The 15,680-nt window shown below is 39.0% G+C and overlaps 1 protein-coding gene across 1 annotated transcript in view; it reads right to left on the bottom strand.

Moving 5' to 3' along the window:
• The window catches only part of MSH3 (mutS homolog 3), a 292,985-nt gene that overhangs the window by 261,706 nt on the left and 15,599 nt on the right, over positions 1-15,680 (bottom strand). Inside the window, exons 4-8 of the mRNA XM_006889888.1 lie at positions 7,903-8,064; positions 6,213-6,329; positions 5,651-5,768; positions 2,818-2,963; positions 94-260 (exon numbers count right to left, since the gene is read on the bottom strand). Coding sequence (XP_006889950.1) covers positions 94-260; positions 2,818-2,963; positions 5,651-5,768; positions 6,213-6,329; positions 7,903-8,064 — 710 coding nt within the window. The remainder of the gene's footprint in view (positions 1-93; positions 261-2,817; positions 2,964-5,650; positions 5,769-6,212; positions 6,330-7,902; positions 8,065-15,680) is intronic.

The raw sequence follows: 15,680 nt of genomic DNA, 5'->3' as shown, positions 1-15,680 counted from the left end.
TCGAATTGACTTGATGGCACTGAGTGTTGAGTCAGCTTTAGAAGTGAGTCTAGGTTTCTGAATCAGCATGACTTTGCAGCAGGGCCAACTTACCTAACAGCAGTTACTCTGCGGATGAGCGTCTCTGTTTGCTCTGACAGGTCAGACGGCAACAGCAGCTCCACCGGCTGCAGGCACAGTATCCGAGTCTCAAGTTCAGAACGGGAAACAGAGTCCTGGAAGCTGTCAAACACCACTTCCCCTGTGGCCGGCTGCACAGCCTAGAAATAAAAACACAACATGATAGAAAGTACACGTTCCCCACCTGGCAGTGGTTGAGATGATAGAGTCAATACTGCATTCTCCATTTACAACAAGTCTGAAAGAAGGATTCGGATTCACCTGAACTATGCTGGATGGGATGTCAGAGCCAGCCTTAGCACAAAGTCTGGAGCTATAAACCCAGACAGCATCAAATTGCTGGGGCCTCAGTTCTTCTTCTGAAAATAAGAATAAATCAGCCTACTTCCTGCTCTGGGTTTTTATAAAAATCAAATCAGAAAATAAACATGTAATCAGCTGGTAAACTACAAAGTACTAGCTTAGTTTACCAGATCTAAGTAGTCATATCATTAAAAGTAATGAGAAAGGCTCCGATCATACTATCAGAATATAAGTAAACTGCTACTGAATTACTCTAAACAAATATATTAAAAGTATTATTTAAAAAAAGATAACCAACTCTGAATAAATCTCAAGTAAATAATCTGTACAGTGAAATAAGCATGCTGACTTAAAGTTACTTCTTATGATCCTGAGAGAATGAGAATACAGATCTACTAAACTTGTTGAAGAGAGCTCTGGTGGCCTAGAGGAAAGAAGCTGCGCCGCAATCCCGAAGACATGCAGTTGGAATCCACCAGCTGCTCTACGGGGGAAGGAAGGGCAATCTCCTTCCATGCAATTGACTGCCTCTGAAAACCTGTTGGAGGCTCAGCTATGGGTCGGTTCCAATTCAACAGTACACAACAACAAACTAGTTGAAGCATATTCTAGTGGCCTAGTGAGTAAGGAGTTTTGCTGCCAACCCAAAGGCAGCAGGTTCGAATCCACTATTTACTGTGACGGAATAAGATGGGAAATCTTCTGTGCATTTTGTAGCTTCTGAAAACAGGCTAGAAGGTCAGCTATGAGTTGGTTCCAACTCGACTCCAACATCAACAAAAACAGACTTGTTGAAATTGGAGGACTCCTCAAGACTATTGTATTGCCCCAAGACACCTTTAAACTCTGAACTGAAACTGACCCCTGAGTTCACCTTGTGGCAAAAAAAAAAAAATGGCTCAGGGAGCTCTGGTGGCCTGTTGGCAAGAAGCTGTGTTAAAATTTCGAAGGCATGCAGTCTGAATCCACCAGATGCTCTGCTGGTGAAGGAGGGTCAGTCTCCTCCTGTGCCAGTCGAATCCGACTCGATGGCACACAACAAGAAGGGGGGAACGATTAGCCCAAAAGATTAATTATCACTCATCAGCACTGTGCTCCTTAACAAAATTTACATATATGAGATAGTCAACAACTATTTTAGAACAAAGATAAACTTGCAACAGGGTAGGGTTATCAGATTAGTAAAATGGAGCCAGAATGAAAATACTGAGAAAGTCCACAGGTTGTGAATAATGTAGCGATTGTCACTGAATAATGTGTTTAGATACTGCTTAGCAGGAACCTAAACTACTACATAACACTTCATCAAAAGCACAATAAATTATTTTTTAAAATAAAAAGAATGGGACACGCCCTAAAAAATGCTTGAGGGCTAAACTATCATTTTTCATTTTCTTTATCCCTATTTCACAAACCCTGAACAGACCCGAGAGTATTTCTGACCACACTAAGCAGGAGTTGAACACTAGCAACTGTGCTCTTTCGAGTGAGTTTCAGGTAAATACAAGCAGGCACACTGCATCTGTTAAAGCTTGAAAGCAAACAGCCTTGCTATTTGTTGATAGGGTCAACCTTCTCATGGCCAGATGAAACGTGTTTCTCAAGGATAAAAAATCATTTAGGGCCAAACAACTGCAAGCGTAACGCTAACGCCCAGAGAGAAGGGCTTGTTGCTTAAGCAAATGTCAAGTTAGCACCGAGTTCATGCACCTCAAATAAGGTATTAAAGGTACTGGAGACACCGAGGTTGTAAAAATGCCTGTTGTCATTGCTGCTGATGACAAAAGTTAGAAATCAGTAGCAATAGTTAGAATTAGTTAATTCTTCTTGTTGACTGTTGATTGTTGTTGATTGCCATCAAGTCAAGCATAATTCATAGAGACCCTATAAACAAAAGGCCTGAAGCCTTTCTATAACTATCGACATTTATCAAAGTTCATAGTTAATGTTTGCTGTTGTTGTTATGTACCATCAAGTTGCTTGCGACTCATAGCGACCCTATGTACAAGAGCTCTATATGCACTTATTCCCACCTCTCCAGTCACAGAATCTATCCATCTCATCAAAGGTCTTCCTCTCCTTCGCCGCCCCTCCACTCTGCAAAACAAGATGCCCCTCTCCAAGAACCAGTCCCTCCTTGCAACATGCCCAAAATATGTCAGACAAAGCTTCAGAATCCTTGACTTCAGGGAACATTCTGGCTTCACCCTCTCCAGGACAAACCTGTTTGTTCTCCTAGCAGTCCATAGTATATTCAACACTCTTCTCCAGCATCACAGCTACTTATGCAATTAATTTTGCATAACTTTCAATAAAGCAAGGAAATCTAGTATTTAAGGGCAGCAAAGCAGATGATTTGAGCAGTTAGTTCTTCTTCACCCACAAAGTACTTACCACAAGGCCAATAAGAGCATTCCCCTGTTTTTTGTCCTTAACAGTTTCCTTCTTCTCACAGATACACAGCAGATAGTTGGTAGAAGTATCAGTCGTTATTTCCTCAACACTTACAGCATCATCCAGCTTGATGAGGGGATTCACATGTAATATTTATTAAAGAAAAAGAGATTCTATGTTCCCATTAGCTGTTTTCTCCTTGAAAATGATTCCCAGAAATTTAGGAGATAATTGGCTCTGTGCAAAAAAATTTTCCATACAGTAATTCATTCCTTTGACTTACTCTGTTCATAGCCATAAGCCTCGTCCCTCCTCAGTTATGACACAATCAGATGACTATTAGCTCCTCACTTCCAAAAAAGCTAAGGCGTTCTGGTGGCACAGTACATAGCCTGTCAGACTATCAACCAAAAAGGTCAGTGGTCTGAAAAATCTCCTGCTCTGAGGGAGAACAACATAGTTTCCTCCAGTAAAGATATGTAGCCTCAGAATCCTGATGGAGGGTCGCCCTGAGTAAGAATCTAATTGAAAGCAATGACTTTGGGTTTTGTTTGGTTCAAAGCACCTAGAAGAATACATTATACATACTCAACAGTGGTTTGGCCTGTGATTTTAACCTGGGCTATGTCCAGGAGCTCTGGTGGCCCAGTGGTTAAGAAGCTGCACTGCAACCTGAAGGCACACAGTTCGAATCCATCAGCTGATAAACGGAAGAAGGATGGGCAATCTCCTCCTGTGTGATTTACTGCCTCTGAAAATCCGCTGGAGGGTGAGCTATAGGTCGATTCCAACTCCACAACACACCAACAACAACTTGTATACATACACACACAGAGAGAATACGAAGCAGTTCACTATATCTTCATCTGAAGATACCCTAGACAGCTTGATATTAGCTGTGATATTTGAGTAGATAAGGGAGTTCTAGGGCTATGGCCCCACAGGAAGTTGCAGTGCTAACCTCTGGCAGTCTGAATCCACCAAGAGCTCCATGGGAGAGAGATTCTTCCTGTGTCATTTACAGTCTCAGAAACGCATGGAATGCAAATCAGCGATGAGTCTGTTCTCATTGAAGACAATGAGAATGAGAATAGCTACAACAGCAAAGCAGAAGCGGTTCTGAATGAGCAGCTCAGACTCGGGGAAAACCAGAAAACCACTGGTGTAGCAGTTAAGTACTCATCTGCTAACGTAAAAGTTGACGGTTTGAATCTAACGGATGTTCTATAGGAGAAAGATGAGATAGTCCGCTTCCATAAAGACTGATACCTTGGGAATCCTATGCCATCATTCCACTCTTGTCATCAACTCAGCGTCAGTGGTTTGGTTTTGGTTTAGGTTGACAGTCTGATCCATTTAGAGCCCATGAAGTTGTGACTGGCCTGCAGGTCCATCAGGAAAGGCTGGTGCACACTCCTCATGCTTCTTACAGACACAGCGGTTCTCAGAGTTCTAGGCTAGTCTCTAATTGAGCTGATACATAATAAACCATAACAAAAATACTATTTTCACAAAATATCATTTAGCCTTTCTTCTTTCAATCTGCCCCTACTCTAGAGTGAGTATTTTTTAATGCACATTTATATCATTTAGCTTACAATTATGTGTTTTTTTTAAATTAAGAATATTTTATAACTATGCTTTTGAAATTATTTCGCGTTAAGTAACTAATTTAATTTATAAATAACTGCACATTTGGGTAATCACTGTGCAGCACACAGAAGGCTCTTGTAAAATCAGAACACTTACAATGCATTTTCAAAAGTAATAAAATTTTCATGAAGTTAATTAAGATTTAATGAACATGGCCTACTACTGTGTTTTATAAGCATTTTAAAAGGGTGCTCATTTTGATTTTGCTGTCTTTTCACATTTTTCCCCAAACATTGAAAGTTTTTCTTTTCATTGTTGTACATTTTCCCCCCTGCCCGCACCCTTCCCTGCAGTGCACTCCTTGTTTCAGACTGTGGTCACACTTGTAATATATTCCTTTCAGACAGTTCCTCCCTTCATCTGATTGACTGCAGCACTGATATTTATCCACTCTTTTCCCATTTTCTCCTCAATTACCCATGGCTATCCTATTTTATAACAGTGGTGTGACACAGTACTTGTCCTTTTTTGACTGAGATATTACACAGCAGCATAATGTCCTCCAGGCTCATGTTCATTATTTTTCAATGCTGCATAATAGTCCATTGTTTTTCTAACCATTCATTTGTTGATAAGGTCTTTTCACATCTTAAAGCTAATAAGGTCTTTTCAAGTCCCATTTTAGTAAGGCCTTGAAAAGTTTGTCAGTCTTAAGCATCTACTCACCACCCACAAATGGTGTGAGAAAAATGTGATTTCAAATCAGCTGCTTAAACTGCTAGCACTTTTTAATCAGATTCTCTGGTTGACTAACTTTTCTTGCTGTGGGAGCTCTGGTGGTCTAGTGGGTAAGCAGTTGTACTATCAACCCAAAGGCAGGTGGATCAAGTCCACCAGCTGCTCTTTGGAAGAAAGATGGGCAATGTCCTCTCTTGCAATTTACAGCCTCTGAAAACCAACTAGAGGGCCGGCTTTAAGTCTGTTCTGACTCAAAAGCAATGAGAGTTCGACAGAGCTCTGTTAAAATACGATGAACTCCACTTTCTTGGCGGTATTTGATAAACACTTGTTTCCAGCATTACCAACCCTACCCTCACCAAAGGAGAGGATACTGTCCCATCATTCCATCTGATCAAAATTACACGCACTTTTAAAAAACAGCCAAATATTTCAAAGAGACACATATCATCTAACAAATCCCCTACGACATTTCAGTAAAAATTCAATTCACAAAGGATATCTTCTCCAATAAGGGTAGATTTTGTGTACAGAGCAGTCAATTTCCGGGAAAAAACTGAACTTCTGTTGTCCCCAATGGCTTTCAATGCTGCGGTTTCCGTTTGCTTCACAACCCCCACCTTCAACAAATATAAGAAATAATATATTTGATAAAACCACACACACACACACACACAAAATAATAATACATTTGAAATAAGATGAAAAGAGGGACGGAGTGAGGAAGGCACATTTCAAAGTTTTAGGTTAATTTTGAAACATTTAAAATAAATAAATTATTTCACAGTTTTGAGATGTAAAGCTTAAGTAATAACTAACTACTCAGGATGTTTACAAGTATAACCAGACCATTTAGAAACAGAGGTTCAAAGAATTTTTTTTTATCCTAAACATCTAACAGTATGTTCAAAACTCACAGATATAAAGCCAACAACACATTTCAATCTTCTTGAAAATGTCTAATTCCAAAAGTAATTAAAATCCACCACTCGAACACGTGTATTTTTCAACTCTATGAAAGAGAATCCCATCTTTATTTCCTAGGAATTGAAGACAAAGCTGACCTTATATCCTTTTGCCACAAGGCGGCGCACGTGAACAAAGAGTCTGTGAGTGGGTATACTTGCTGTCATGAAGTTGTGATCCAAATGGCAATAAATATTCAGTTCCTGGGCTGCAATCTATAAAATTTTTAAAAGAAATTATCAGTAAATTTATATTTTAAGATTCCCTCTGTAGAGCCTGTTCTCTTTGAGAAAATTTAACAAAGCACAAACTTGGGATACACATGTTATTAAGAAGCTGCGCTGCAATTCCAAAGGCAGTTTGAATCCACCAGCTGTTCTGGAGAAGGATGGGCAATCTCCTCCCTTATGACTGTTTTGGAAAACCTGCTTGAGGTTCAGCTATGGGTCAGTTCCAACTCAATGGTACCCAACAACATGTATGTGTAGACTAAGAAGGGACCAGTCCCTAGAGAAAGACATTATGCTTGGGAGTTTAGAGAGAGTGCAAGAGAGGAAAACTCTGAAAGAGATGGATTGACTCAGTGACTGGGATAATGGGTGTACGTGTGCCAGAGACAATAAGGTTGGCTCAGAATAATAGAGCAGGGTTCAGAGCTGTTGTTTATAGGGTCACTATGAGTCGCAGGTGACTTGACAACACATAACAACAACAATACATAGAAAGAAGACAGGTCTAAAAAGAAATCCTGCTAACAGCTAATGGAGTTAAGGTGCCACTAAAATTACTTACATTCACAGCTATGAAAATTAAGTCATGACTAAACAGAACTTCTATACACCTCATAATTTTTCTTGCTGGAGTGTTTACAAGGAAATATTGATACTTACATGACTATGATTCACTAGCTAAATTATTCATCTAATAAATTTCTGATGGTTGAAAGGTACTGGATTAACATCTAATAGGTGTCTCCAGACTTTGCCCAACAAGTCAACATTCACCAAAGAGTATGTTTGTGTTTAGTTTCCATTATACTTGAAATAACATATCAAAGGATAATGAATCAAATCTATTATTGTTGTTATGTGCTGTCTAGTTGTCTGTAACCCATAGTGACCCTATGTACAACTGCTCTGAAGACAGCCCTCTCCTGAGCCAGTCTACTGACTCCAACACACCTACCTACATTACCCCAGTAACTATATCAATCTATCTCATCTGGAGTCTTCATCTACTGCACTGTCCTTCCACCCTTCAAGCAAGATGTCCTTCTCCAAAGATTGGTCCCTCCTGGCCAAGTGCCCAAAGTATATGGGGCGGAGCTTCAAAATCCTAGCCTCCAAGGAAAAACTCAGTTTCACCTCCTCAAAGACAGATTTATTTGCTCTCTTGGCAGTCAATGGTATGTTCAAGACTCTTCTCCACCATCACAATCCAAAGCTATCGATTCTTCTTCTGTCATCCTTAGTTATTGTCCAGCTCTTCGATCAGCTCTTCGATGCATAGCAAGTAATTGAGAAGACCATTGACTGGATCAGTTGCATTAATTAGTTTTTCATAGAAAGAAGACAGGAGTAAAAAGAAATCCTGCTAACAGCTAATGGAGTTAAGGTGCTAGTGAAATATACTTACATTCACCGCTATGAAAATTCATAAATCATGAATATACAGAACTTCTATACATAAAACTTTGTAATGTCATAAAATTTTTAAAAGATTTGAAAGAATCTTCTAACCTCCTTGACAAGAAAAACATGAAGTAATATCTGGGAAAAAACAACTTACCTCTGCATCACTGCCAAAGAATCTATACTTGTATCCACATTCCACACACAAAATTGCATCTTTGTGCTGTTGCTTCATTTCTATGTACTGTAGCTCCAAAGGGGTATAGATGCTTTTGGTCCGTTTGTTAGATGGCTTTGAACCAGATGTCAGTGTTCTGCCCTGGCAATGAAAAGAATTACAAAGTTTTAAAAGCATGAGCCATAATAATAACACTAGTTCCCAGAAAGAATGTCAATTCAGTATAAATTTAACAACTGATTAAAGATTTACAGAAGTAGACTGTAGTACTTAGACAAGTTTTCTGGAGGTTTGAAAAATCTCAAAGTAAAAGGCTGGAAGGTCCACTTGTCTGCAGTCAGCTATATTCTGGTGGCTCACATGTTGCTATAATAAGTCAACAGTACTTCAAATACAATTGGGGTCACCTGTGAAGGCAGATTCCAGCAGAGCTTCCAGACTAAAAGAAAATTAAAATGACTAGGCAATTTCATTTCAAAGAGAACTGATCCGTGAAAACTATAGGGGTAGCAGCAGAACATTGTCTGATAAAGTGCTGGAGGGTATTCAAAACATTACTGGAAATGCGAGGTTTCCAGTCATCCTTAAATATATGGCTGTAACAAAACTTTCCCTTTTTTTTTTGAGATGTTAATGAAAGATTATAGAGAACATGGATTTCCATTCATGCACTGTTGTACACCTTCCTCCTCCCCAGTTTGCTTTTCTCTTTGAAAAGAAAAAGAAAATTATTTCATTGTTAGTACACTTTACTATGCAGCTCCCATTCTGGACTGCTGTCATGCAAATAGTATCTACTTGTATATCCCTTTCAAGCAGTTCTCTCCCTCAACTGGGTTTTTTTGGTTTGTTTATTATTATTAATTTTAATGAACATTTACAGAGATTTTGGATTTCCATTCATTCACTGTTGCACTTTTCTACCCTCCCACCCCCCTCATCTGTTTTAATGCAATGTACATTATATATCCCCTCTCAGTTTTCCCCACCCCCAATATCAGTCCTGTTTTATAACAGTGGCACTATGCAGTATTTGTCCTTTAGTGACTGAGCTCTTTCACTCTGCATAAGGTCCTCCAGGGTCACCCATTCTGTATAATATTTCATGAGTTCCTTGTTTTTCAATGCAGCGTAGTATTCCATTGTGTGAATATACCGCCGCTTCTCTGTCCATTCATTTGTTGATGGGCACCTGGGTTGTTTCCAACTCTTTGCTATTGTGAACAAAGCCGCGATAAACATGGGTGTGCAGATATCTGCTTGGGTGGCTGTTCTGGTTTCTTCAGAGTATATTCCCAGTAATGGACTTGCTGGGTCAAATGGTAGTTCTATTTGCAACTTTTTGCGAAAGCACCATACTGCTTTCCAGAATGGTTGCACCATTTTACACTGCCACCAACAGTGAATAAAGGTTTCGCAATCTCGCCAGCATTTGATGTTTGCTGTTCTGTTAAATTTTTCTATTCTTACTGAGGTGAGATGATATCTCATAGTTGTTCTGATTTGCATCTCTCTTAGAGCTAGGGATTTTGAACATTTCTTCATGTGTTTTTTGGCCATCTGAATGTCTTCTTTGGTGAAATGTCTGCTCATATCCTATGCACATTTTGTAATTGGGTTGTTTACCTTTATCTGTGGTGTTTTAACAAAATGTTCAACACCTTCATTTGCTGATAAAACGTGACTCAAAATGAGCAGAAACAGATTGAAACATCCATAACTGGAACATGGGATAGAGGAAGTATGAATTAAGTAAAATTTGAAATTATTAAAAATAAAGTGGAGCATGTGAGATCAATATTCTGGACATTGCTGAGCTGAAATGCATTGACAGTGACCATTCTGAACTGGAAAATCATATGGTTCACCATGACAGAAATAACAAACTAAATGGAATAGTGTTACATACATGGTCAAAAAAAAACCCATTTCAAGATCTCTCCTTGAAGTAAAACACTCAGTAATGATAAAATCCATATGTCTACAAGGAAGAACAGCTACTATTATTCAAATTTATGCACCAACTACTGAAGTCAAAAGAAAAGAGAATGAAGTTCTGCGTTCTAAAACTGATCACAAAGCAATCAACATGCAATAATTACTGGTGAGTAGAACGGGAAATCAGCAGGAAAACAAGGCCTTGATAAGAGAAAGGGACGGCAAAGGTCAAACAATAGAATTTCAAAACCAACATATTTAAAAAAAAAAACAAACCCAACATATTCATCAAAAATTTCTTTTATTCAACAACATACACAAACACATAGATCATATCAGTTTAAAAATAACAAAATCAGACAAACGACAACTGTGGAAGAAGATGTTGTTGTTGTTGTTGTTGTTGTTGTTGTTGTTGTTGTTGTTGCTGTTAAGTGCTATCAAGTTGTAGGCAACTCATAGCGACCCTATGAATCAAAGTCCTGGACACCTGTATAACTTCTGTCCCGAGACAAGCTATTGTGGAAGTGGATGCCACTCCTGCTTCCAAGCTTGTTTTAACCTGGGAGCTCCACCAAACACTGTCCACCATGGGTAACCATTCTTGCATTTGACACATCAGTGTCACAGTGTTTGGCTTCACAACAACGACAAGTTACTTCTGTGCAGCAAGTGGACACACCAGGGCTATACGACTTAGAAGAATGTTTGACCACAAACAATTAAAAGCAAGCCTGAGACTCTTTAATAAAGAATTGAATATTTTTCTATATTCTATTCCTTTGAAATATCATCAATCAGAACAAGGCCAGGGACTGACAGTGAGATAGACCATCGATTATCCCTATGTAAGTTCAAGATGAAACTGAAGAAAACGAAGCGAGTGCAAGAGAGCCACAGTAGTAGTATGTTTATTCCTTAGCTGAATGCACAGACCATTTCAAGAACATATATGACACACAGATATAAAGGATCAAAGAGCTGATCAAGGACATCCATCATACAGGAAGAAAGCAAAAGGCCAATTTAAAAAGAGAATGAGAAGAGCAAAAGGAACGTCAGAAGAGATTCTGAAACTTGCTCCAAAATGCAGGAAAATAAAGCAAAAGGAAGAAATGATAAAATAAGAGAAATGAATAGAGGATTTCAAAGGGTAATGCAAGAAGACAACGCAAAACTCTTGTGACAAAATGTGCAAAGTGGGTTAGAAAACCAAGAGGAAAAAATATGCCCATCATTTCTCAAGCTGAAAGAACTGAAGAAAAACTTAAATCCTTAAGTAACAACACTGAAGGATGTTATAAGCAAAACACAGAACAGAAGCATTAAAAAGAGATGGAAAGAATACACAATCACTATACCAAAAATAATTGGTTGCTATTCAGTTATTCAGAAGGTAGCACAGGATCAATAACCAGTGGTACTGAAATAAGAAATCCAAGTTGCATTGAAATAAGGATGAAAAGCAAAGCTCTAGGAGAATCAGTCAAAGTGTTTTAACAAATAGATGCAGCCCTACATGTGCTCACACCTCCACCCCAAGAAACCTGGAAGATAACACTCCAATCAGCTGGAAAGGATTCATTTTTATGTCCATTCCAAAACGGAAAAATAGGTGATCTGACAGAAATGGAAACTTCAGAACAATATCAATATTACATCCAAGCAAAGTCATGCTGAAGATAATTCCAAAGCAGCTGGAACAGCGAGTGCATCTACAAGGAACAGCCAGAAACTCAGGCTGAATTTAGAAGAGGCCACGGAATGAGGGATAGCATTACTGATATCAGGTCTGTCCTGGCTGAAAATAGTGAATACCAGAGAGATTTTACTTGTTTTTTTATTGCCTACCCAAAGGCAGTCAAGTTTGTTAATTATAATATATTCTATAAAGAATAGGAATTCCACTACTTTTAAGCGTGCTCACACAGAATTTGTTGATAGCTCAAGATGCAATCATTCAAGCTGAACAAGGGGATGCTGCATGATTTACAATCAGAAAAGGAGTACACAATAGTTGTATCTTTTCACCATGCTTATTTAATCTGTAGGATGAGCAAATAATGTGAGAACTAAAATATGTGAAGAATATGACAATGAGGATTGAAGGAAATCTCATAACAAACTTTGTATGCAGATGATGCAACTTTATATACAGAAAACAAAGATATTTACAGTAAGCATGACAGCCCAAAATAAAGAAAACAAAAATTCTCCTAACTGGACCCAAGAATGTCACCATGATAAATGGAGAAAAGACTCAAGTCATGCAAGATTTCATTTACCTCTGAACTGCAATCACTGAAAATTGAGCAATGAATAATGAAGCCCAAAGAACTGCTACCAATGAATTGTGATATTGGCAAATACAACTGAATATACCCTCAGCTTCAAAAAAAACAACAACAAACAAAACAAAACAACCCACCACTCTGTCTTAGCTGAAGTATTGTTAGAATACTTCTTATACATGAAGACAGTGACCCTTCATCTCATATACTCTAGGCATGTGATCAAGATGGGTCAGTACCCGGGGGAAGATACCATGCTTGGTAAAGCAGAGGGTCTGTGAGGATAACATGGGACTGGACACAGGTTCATTCTGTTGTAGACAAGGCTGCTGAGTCAGTCAACTCAATGTCATCTAGCAACAATAACATATGTTTTGTTTATTATTACATTTTTATTTAGATAAGCCTTTACAATATGAATGCAGAATAGATCATTCGGAGGAGTGTGGCATCAAGATTGGTGAAAAACTCATTAACAACCTACACTATGAAGATGATACACCCTTGCTCACTGAAACTGAAAAAGACCTGAAGCGCTTGCTGCAAAAGGTCAAGGACTGTAGTCTTCAATATGGATCGAAACTCAGTATCAAGAAGACAAAGATTCTCACCACTGGGCCAACTGGCAGCATCATGATAGAGGGACAAGAGATCGAGGTGGTTAGCAATTACAGCTTGCTCAGATCCGCAATCAACACTCTTAGCACCAATATCAGGAAATCAAAAGACAAATTGCATTGGGAAAATCTGCTGTCATGGACCTTTCCAGGGAGCTGAAGAGCTACAATGTCAGTCTAGAGACAAAGGTGCACCCAATGCAGGCCATGGTCTTCTCAATTACTGGTTATGCTTCAGAGAGCTGGACAATGACTAAGAACGACAGAAGAAGAACAGATGCCTTCGAGTTGTAGTGCTGGAGAAGAGTCTCGAACATACCATGGACTGCCAAGAAAACATATAACTCCGTCTTGGAGAGGGTGAAACCAAATCTCTCCTTGGAGGCTATGATTCTGAAGCTCCACCCCATATATTTTGGGCACGTGGCCAGGAGAAATTGGTCCCTGGAGAAGGACATCATGCTTGGAAGAGTGGAGGGACAGCACAGGAGAGGGAGACCCTGGATGAGATGGGGGTTGGTAGCGGGACTGGCTCAGGACAGGACAGGCTTCAGAGCTACTGTACTTAGGTCACTATATATCGCAGGTGACTCAACGGCACATAACAACAATAACAGTTTGCCAGAAATTACAACTAATTAAAACTACACTTCTTGTCAAGTCAAGAACTACTCTTAGCGACCCTATGAACACCTATCTTGTACCATCCTCACAATTTCTGACACATTCACACCAACTGCTGCAGTCACGGCATCACTATATCTAGTTGAGGGTTTTCTTCTCTTTTGCTGACCTTCCACCTTTCCAAGCATGATGTTTCTCTCCAAGGAATAGCCTCTTGCAACATGCTGAAGGTATGTCAGATGAAGCTTTGCCATCTTTGCATCCAACAAGCACTCTGGCTGCACATTTCTCAAAACATATTTGTTTATTCATTTGGCAGTTTCTGGGAGGTTCAATGCTCTTCTCCAACACCACAGTGCAAAGGCGTCAATTCTTCTTCTCTCATCTTTATTCATTGTGTAGCTCTCAGCAAGTGACTGAAAAGATAATGGCCTGAATCAGATATACCTTAGTCCTCAAATTAACATTATTTTTCCTCAATAATTTGGAGAGGTCCCTGACTTTCCAGTGCAGTGCATCTCCTGACCTCCTGACTGCTGGTATCAAGGGTGTTGATTGTGGATCCAAGCAAGATAAAGTTATTGGCAGCTTCAATCTTTTCTCTCTCTATCATGATGTTGCCTATCAGTCCAATGGTGAGAATTTTTGCTTCTTGATGTTGACATGCACCTCTGAAGCTTTCAAGTTTCTTCACTTTCAGCAAGCAAGGCTGTATCATCTGCATAAATGTAGCTTATTGGTAAATCTTTCTCCAATCCTGTTGCCACATTCTTCTTGATAGAGTCCAACTTCTCCAATGATTTGCTCACCGTACAGCCTGAATAGGTATAGAGAGAGGATACAACTCAAATGCACACCTTTCTTAATTTTAAACCATGAAGTGTTCCCTTGCTCAATTTGCACAACAGCCTCTTGGTCTAGGAACAGGTTTCATATGAGCTCAAATAAGTGTTCTGAGATTACCATTCTTTTCAATATTAGCCAGAATCTGTTATGATCCACACAGTCAAATGCCTTTGCATAGTCAAATAAAGTACAAATAGACATTATTCTGATATTCTATACTTTCAGCCAGAATCCATTTGACATAAGCAATGGTATCCCTGGAGCCATCAACTCTTCTAAAACAGCATGAACTTCCGGCACTACTCTATGTAATGTTCTAGCCTATGTAAGCAATGGATGGAAGTATTTTCAATTTCACATCCCCTCTGACATCAGCCAGGTCTTGCTTGTGGCAGGAGTAGCATCCACTTCCTAAACCACATGCCTCTGGAAACTCTATGAACTTGAGAAATGACAAGAGTTACAGCAAGGCTTCAGGCCTTTTGTTTATAGGTTTGCTATGAGTTGTGCTCAACTCGAAAGCAATCAACAACTACTATACTTAGTGCTTTACATCTCCAAACACACTCCAAAGGACAGTATATTCTAAGACAGAGAAACTTTGATTCCCAGAAAGAACTACCATGCTTTGTTAAGAGATATAGGAAGGAGCTCTTCAAAATCATAACGCACAAGGTTATATTTCAACTATATACCCTCAACTAAATTAGTATTCCTACTATCGTTACCTTTATGTGATGAAAATCAGTATTAATTCCAATTCACAGCTTAAACCAAATTCTTTGCTTATTATAACACTTAACTTAGACCAAAGGTAGGTTTACAGGATAAATTCAATCTATACTCAAGTGTTACTGTGTCACTGCCGACATCTAAAATGTTGCCCAGGCACTTCTGATACTTATAACTGAGAATGACAAGACTTCATCTCACATACTTTGGAAATGTTTTCAGTAGGGACGAGTCCTGGAGAAGGACATCATGCTCAGTAAAGCAGAGGGTCAGTGAAGAAGGAGGACCCTCAATGAGATGGACTGACGGGTAGTTGCAATCATGGACTCAGGAAGAACAGACATTATTAACATTTTTCTATTGTGATATTATTAAAAGTTTTAAAATAAACTGGATTTTTAATCAATTGTTCAAATACTTTGTTTTACAACAGGACATGAACATTCTAAGAAGCTCACTTTAACTGAGTATTATATGCCGGTAAACAACAAAAAAGAGCATTAAGAAGGTTAGTTATGAAGAGAGTGGCAGAGATAAAGGTAAACAACCCAACTGAGAAATGAGCACAGTATATGAACAGACACTTCACCAAAGAAGATATTCAGATGGCAAACAAACACATGAAGAAATGTTCAAAATCCCTAGCTCTAAGAGAGATACAAATCAAAATAACTATGAGATATCATCTTACCTCAGTAAGAATAACAAA

The sequence above is a fragment of the Elephantulus edwardii genome, unplaced genomic scaffold (genome assembly GCF_000299155.1).
Source record: "Elephantulus edwardii isolate Elephantulus edwardi_28Jun2011 unplaced genomic scaffold, EleEdw1.0 scaffold00082, whole genome shotgun sequence".
Classification (NCBI taxonomy): domain Eukaryota; kingdom Metazoa; phylum Chordata; class Mammalia; order Macroscelidea; family Macroscelididae; genus Elephantulus; species Elephantulus edwardii.
Note: the sequence above shows the minus strand (reverse complement) of the source record. Positions and strands in the feature narration are given on the sequence as shown.